We start from the raw sequence: 7,298 nt of genomic DNA on the forward strand, positions 1-7,298 counted from the left end.
AAGTTTAACATCAACCACTGCCCCTTTGGAGTTGCTTTCAATTATTTGAAAATCGCCAACAGATAGAGAGTGAAATTTTGGCCAATGGTGTGATGTCTGGAGAGTCACTTGGCAGCCTCGAGAGGAAACTCTCACTGGTCTTTATCCCAAATCTCGCAGACAGCCAATGGGCAGAGAGCTAGCGCAGGGAACAAGGGTGATTGAACGAGTGGGTCACCTCACAACATCGACACTGCAGCATGAGCCTCAACTCAACGCCGCCTGCTATAAACAAGCCCACGTCAAACTGCCGTACTTACACTAACCCAGTAAAATAGCACACCATTCACATCTGGCTAATCGAGAATCCAGATGTGGAATTTCTGATTAGTACGTTAAAGAAAACAACTCTGTCATCAGTTAGGTAGATTGGCCGTGTTCAACTGCCCTTTAGTCTTGGGGAAATCAGCAGGGTAATTACATGGGGTTACGGGGATAGGGTCTGGGTGGGATTGTTGTCGGTGCAGGCTCGATGGGCCGAACGGCCTCTTTCTGCACTGTGGGGATTCTATGTTTCTATGTATGTGACCTCCATGCTCACAATGCAGCTTTCTGTGCGTCTATTGGTGAAACAGTCAGGGTCAAAGGGGAGTATTTCTGATCGTCGAGAACATTTCACTTCCTTGTTACCGTGCAGCCTCATTTGTCCGTCCAATAAACTTGCACACGTGAAGTATCTGCACTGCGGGTAAGGCCTGTTTGGCTAAAATTAGTGCATTTGGCTGAAACGGTGTCGTCATAGCAACACCCGTGTCTGGTCAGCGATTTGCACTGGGCAGCACCAAACTCCATAAAGGACTCATTAAACTGTCCAATCAGCAGTGACAACACTGACAGCCAATCACTGCAGTGGAAGCATTAACAGGCAACGCTTGGCTCTTTAGTCATCACCTTGTTTCAATTATAGGCCCTGGGGCGATGTTCACTGAGCAATATTTACAGGTCAATTAGGAATAAAGTGGCGTAATTCTCCGCAAAGGTTTATTATCAGTCACCTAATTGATGAGTGGCAATGGTTACCGAGCAGCATTGATTCCGAGCCTAAATCACTAAAAGAATTTTAGCCATACTTCAGGCCATTTTGATCAGCTAATGGGCCCACCGTTCAGAACATAGAAACATAGACATAGAAACATAGAAAACTACAGCACAAAACAGGCCCTTCGGCCCCACAAGTTGTGCCGAACATATCCCTACCTTTTAGGGGAAACTGGCTTTTATTTTACAGAATTCAAAATAAAAACACGATGCTGGAAAAACGCAGCAGGTCTGGCAGCATCAGAGAAACAGAGTTAACGTCTCGAGTCTGTGTGAGGAGGGTTAGAATTGTGACGGATTATACAGTTGGGGAGGGGGTTGGAGAAGGTGGGGCAGAATAGAAGGTCAGGGATAGGTAGGATCTCAGGAGAGATTGACAAGGATGTTCTGAACAAGAGAGAAAGGGAGTGTTAATGGTGGCGTTAAAGACTAAAGAAGGTGCTGATAGTAGCATAAAGGTAACGTAGCAGAATGTGCTCATAGTACAACAACCTCAGCACCCGGTGAAAGCAAAACAAGTTACAGATGGTGCTGTGGGGGGGAGGGGGGAGGAGGGGGAATGTCAAAATGGAGGCGAGGTGTCACAGTCTGAAGTGGTTGAACTCAATGTTAAGTCCTGAGGGGTTGTAAGTTGCCCAATCGGAAGATGAGATGCTGTTCCTCCAGTTTGGGTTGGGCTTCACTGGGACTCTGCAGCAGGCCAAGGACGGACATGTGGGAATGACAGCAAGATGGTGAATTGAAATGGCAAGCGACAGGAAGATCTGGGCCCTGCTCGCGGACTGAGTGATGGCGTTCCGCAAAGCGGTCACCCGGTCTGTGTTTGGTCTCCCCAATGTAGAGACTGTACCCGGAGCTGCGGATACAGCAGACTAAATTGAAAGAAGAGCAAGTGAAAACGCTGCATAACCTGGAAGGAGCCTGGGACGGTGCGGAGGGAGGAGGAAAAGGGGGCTGGTGTTACCCCTCCTGACATTGCCTGGGAAGGTGCAGTGGGAAGGGGGCGAGGTGGTGGGGATATTGGGAAGAATGGACCAGGCTATCACGGAGGGAGCGGTCCCTGCGGAATGCTGACCCCCCCCCATCTGGTGTGAGCTTTGGAAAATAATATCACGTGGGAGAGTCAAGAGGGAACGGTCGCTGGTTGTAATCCTCACACCAGCCACAGGGGGAGCCTCAACTCAATGCCACTCTGTGTAAACAGGCCCAATTCAAACTCACATTAACCCAATAAACAACACACCACCCACATCTGGCTAATCGAGAATCCAGATGTGCAATTGCTGATTAGTAATTTTAAAAATGCAAGGGGTTGGGGAGTGGGGGGTAAGGAAAAGGGATAGTGAGAGTGTACCTGTGTTCTCTGGGTTTTGTGAATAAACCTGTTGCGGGAGGACAGACTCCTGGTTTCCTCTGTACTCACTGAATGAGCCGCTCAGTGGCGAGGTGACAAAGTCTGCCTCATCCTCAGCACCCAGCAGGAAGGGTGCAGCCCCTTGGCACTGCGCTTTCCACACACACACCTTCAGCTGCTCCTGATCAAACCACTGTTAATATACCTTTAGACACAGTGTCGTCCTGACATGACCTGTACCTTGTTCATGGCAAAATGTCTCAATTCGAAGTATGTTTCATGATGTTTGACAGGTGTTGCTGTAACAATGGGGGAAGCAGCAACCTCTATATGTTCAGGATGACCAACTCCCCCCCCGCCTCCCCTTCACACACGCTGAACATTTAAGCATTTTCCTACAGCTATGACCTTCAGATAACTTTCTGGGTCCCACTCAAACCTCCTGTGTAAAGCTTCTGCACAAAAATGTTTGCTATAGTGTAATGAGCTTGCTCAAGTGGTCAATATTTAACCTGACCAACAACCCAGAGAAGCTGAGTACAGAGTACACCAACGGGAGCTCGAGGGAAATTGACCCGGATATAACAAACTGATGAGGTGTTGGATAGTTGTAAAAAAGTGGATGAACCATCTGCAACAGCCGAGTGACAGGTTCAGTTGCCAATCTGGGCACCTCTCGGCTGACCACATCTGTCAGTCTCAACATCCCAGGTCTGTGGGGGTGCCGGGGGAGGGGGGGGGGGGGGCGGGAGGGAGCAGGCACTCACTGGTTCAATGTTCCACATTCAGGCACTCACTGGTTCAATGTTCCACATTGAAGATCCCCGGTGCAGATTCTGAGTGGAGTTATGAGGTCACCCTGTCCACTAAACTCAAACCTTCAAACCAATTAACCCCGTGTGTGGGATTGCGGATGCGGGGATTGGATGAAAGGTGACCAATGTGAAACAACACCTCGGCTCCGCTCTCCGCAGAGGCTTCCTGACCCGCTGAGTGTTCCTGGCATTTTCTGGTGCTCAATTCCCAGCTCCAACACCCTCAGGGTTTTACTTTCATTGACCTGACCAGGGCTGCCATAATCACCCCTATTCCAGGCAGCCTGACCTGGGGTTGACCCCGCTCGAGTCTACGCGGCCACTCTGTGACTCCGGGCTTTGACGTTACCTTTTCCTTTGCAGCTTTTTTGGTTTCTTCGTCCATCCACTTGGTCAGTCTCAGACTCTCCTCAAAGGCACTCTTAATTTCGGAAATCATCTCCTCAGCCTGAAGAATAACACCAGCATTCAATCAAGTGCACAGTCCCATCCCAGAGTGAAATACAACTCTACAAAGTGCTGGATACGCAAGGCTGCCTTATAACCCAGGACCCACTGGCATGGAACACTGACGAGGAATGGGTTTATATCAAAATGAAATACTTTTGAAACATTTCATTTTACTCCCAAAATCTCCTCTCTCTTTCTAGACTCTTGTTAGCTACAGTTGGTTGGGCGCAGTCAGTTATCATAGAATCATAGAAACACTACAGTATAGAAAGAGGCCATTCGGCCCATCGAGTCTGCACCGACCACAATCCCACCAGGCCCTACCCCCCATATCCCTACATATTTACCCACTAATCCCTCTAACCTACACATCTCAGGACACTAAGGGGCAATTTTTAGCATGGCGAATCAACCTAACCCGCACATCTTTGGACTGTGGGAGGAAACCGGAGCACCCGGAGGAAACCCACGCAGACACGGGGAGAATGTGCAAACTCCACACAGACTGTGACTCAAGCCGGGAATCGAACCCAGGTCCCTGGAGCTGTGAAGCAGCAGTGCTAACCACTGTGCTACCGTGCCGCCCCATCATAGAGTCTGTATGATTGGTATCCCTATTGTAGGGTGTGTACAGCTGATACCCCTATTGAGAGGATGTATTCCTGATACCCCTATTGTAGGGTATGTATTCTGCAATATATGCTTCACTGCCTGACTCCTTAAAGCCTGTCCACCATCTACAAGGCACACTCCCCACTTGCCTGGATGAGTACAGCTCCAACAACACTCAAGAAGCTCGACACCATCCAGGACAAAGCAGCCCACTTGATTGGCACTTCATCCACCACCTTCAACATTCACTTTATCCAGCACTGATGGACAGTGGCAGTAATGTGTGTTACTCCCAGTATGTACTGCAACAACCAGTTTCGCACAGATTCTACAGCATCACCTTTCAAATGGCCTCCAAAGGATTGCTTTACCCAGGCAATGTTGGCATCACCGGGACTTTACAATATCTGACTTCTCAGCCAGGCCCTACCCCCAGGTATCCTCTTTTCCACCCACTCCCCAGGCAGCAAAACCCGGCCCATCCCAGCTTTCAATAATGGAGCACCCACAATCATCTGGTGGCGAATTCCAGAGATCCACAACCCTCCGAGTGAAGAAATTTCTCCTCATCTCAGTCCTCAATGATCGGTCCTTTATTCTGAGACCAGGACCCCATCTTCTAGCTTCCAGAGGCAGGAGAAACAAACCCTCACACCGGCAGAATCTTCTGGAAAATTCCGTCCTTATTGTCTGAGCCTGTTAAGTCAACTCAAGTGTCTTGATTGTGTCCTTGCTGCTTCTCTGAATATGTTTTGTTTGTGTAAAGAATCTTAAAAATAGTGAAGCGAATATTAGCGGAAACAATGGTTGTACTCGAGACTACCTGTTGAAGCGAGGAAGTGATAATCTGAATTACAATTTAACATGTGGAACTTTGTTTCCAAATACCATACTATAATCCTCAAATCTTCTCTCCACTCCTCCAAAATCTGGGCAATGGAAAACCATTCCAGAACGTTCTATGTTGTAAGCTACACAACTGGCAAACAGAAATAGCCTTGCCTCACACCAAACAGAGTGATTCTCTCTTTGATAAGTCTTTGAAGCTTCAACTACAGAGGGCCATGAAGCCTAAGGCCTAAGGTATATGTCACATTTTGTCCAAAGCTCAGGAAAGGGGGTCAAAACAGCTCATGGGAAAGGTATATTTTTCTAGTGGACCAGCAGTGAGACTGGCTAAGGGCATAAAAAGGTGAGGGTAATGATTGAGAGTCTCTTCCTCAGGGCCCCATTCTAAAAGCCACCAATCCACAGTAGGCCCGATGGTTCAGTCAGAGAGTGCACGCCTCAGTGTCCCACAGAACAACAGTGACTACACTTCACAAGTACCTAATTGGTTACGTGGCATAGAAAACATTGAGGTTGTGAAAGGCACTAAGATGTATAGGGATACCAAAATGTTTAATCTTCACAGTGGTTGAACTTCAAGCCCCCAGGTGGTTTCAAAGAATCTCTGCAGTGCAGCCCATCGAGTCTGCACCCCCTCTCTGACAGAGTATCTTACCCAGACCCTATCCCTGTAACCCCACAAATTCCCCTAACTTACACATCCTTGGACACTAAGGGTCAATTTAGCATGGCCAATCCAGCTAACCTGCATGTCTTTTGGACTGTGGGAGGAAACCGGAGCACCCGGAGAAACCCACGCAGACACGTGGAGAACGTGCAAACTCCACACAGACAGTGACCCAAGCCGGGAATCGAACCCAGGGATCCCTGGTGCTATGAGAGAGCAGTGCTAACCACTGTGCCACCGTGTCGACGGGTGAAGTTGACTCCATATCAACCTACCTAAATCCAGCCAGAATGGAGGCACACAACTTGCTGCTTAGTGACAGTGAGGCACTCACAATGGACAGTGACGTCCCAATAAGAACCCATGTATATTTCATAGAATCATAGAATCCTGCCGTGCACAAGGAGCCATTCGACCCATCGAGTCTGCACCGACCACAATCCCACCCAGGCCCTATCCCCATAAGCCCACATATTTACCCTGATAATCCCGACACTGGGGTCAATTTAGCATGGAAAATCAACCTAACCCGCACATCTTTGGACTGTGGGAGGAAACCGGAGCACCCGGAGAAAACCCACGCAGACGCGGAGAGAACGTGCAGACTTCACACAGACAGTGACCCAAGGAGGGAACTGAACCTGGGTCCCTGGTGCTGTGAGGCAGCAGTGCTAACGACTGTGCCACCGTGCCGGCCCGACAAGAAAGGGATGGACGTAGTGGGTCTCGGTTTGTAGAGTGTTTAAACTTTGCAGGGGATCTGATTGAAAAACTAATTTACAAATGGTTAGGCTTGGCCTGGCTTGGCCATTGCTTTGTTGAGTTTTCTGTTTTCAGCTGGATGACGCGACTGAGGGGAAGGTGGATATAGGAGGAAGTGGCGTGAATCAGACTGTGAACTGTGATGATGGAGACGGATGATAACTTGGTACATTTACTCTGCCGGAATCTGCAAAGGCCCAAAACTATTTCCTCATTGCGACCAACCATTTAAAAGCTTTAGATTAAATCAACACAGTTCCCGGATGTTTCATTGGAGTGAGCGCGCAGGGCTGATGGTCTGGACTTACGATTTGCTTGCTGTCCTCTGCAAACGTTGCTTTGACAAACAGAGCTCCGAGGGAAAACCCAAGGGTGCCATCAGTGTCACTGACACATGTCTTCCATCGAGTGTTGCACGTCTGGGGGAGGGAGCAGATGGGGAAAAAGGACAAGGGTTACGGCAAGTTCAGAAGATTAACAAAGTCTGTCAGAATGTAAGCGCTGTCCCCTGGCTGGGGTTGACACTGGCAGAACATTAGTCCAGATGGACACTGCGGCTCCCACTGCTTCTTCTGACTTGTGGTGCCAACAGCAGCAGCAGCTCAGAGTCAGTGTGGTTCAGAACAAGCTTTATCCTTTGATAAGGAAGCTTGAAATTCTATCACATACAAGCAGACCAATCAGAAGTAATGCCTACGGTTAAATTACATTC

The 7,298-nt window shown here is 48.7% G+C and overlaps 1 protein-coding gene across 1 annotated transcript in view; it reads right to left on the bottom strand.

Annotated features, from left to right (window-relative positions):
• Nucleotides 1-7,017, bottom strand: part of LOC144488706 (endothelin-converting enzyme 1-like) — a 53,017-nt gene extending 46,000 nt beyond the window's left edge. Inside the window, exons 1-2 of the mRNA XM_078206798.1 lie at nt 6,895-7,017; nt 3,596-3,694 (exon numbers count right to left, since the gene is read on the bottom strand). Of these exons, the coding sequence (XP_078062924.1) occupies nt 3,596-3,685 (90 nt within the window). The 5' untranslated portion in view covers nt 3,686-3,694; nt 6,895-7,017. The remainder of the gene's footprint in view (nt 1-3,595; nt 3,695-6,894) is intronic.
• Between the last annotated feature and the right edge of the window lie 281 nt (nt 7,018-7,298).

This window comes from Mustelus asterias, unplaced genomic scaffold (assembly GCF_964213995.1).
Source record: "Mustelus asterias unplaced genomic scaffold, sMusAst1.hap1.1 HAP1_SCAFFOLD_1792, whole genome shotgun sequence".
In the NCBI taxonomy this organism is placed as follows: domain Eukaryota; kingdom Metazoa; phylum Chordata; class Chondrichthyes; order Carcharhiniformes; family Triakidae; genus Mustelus; species Mustelus asterias.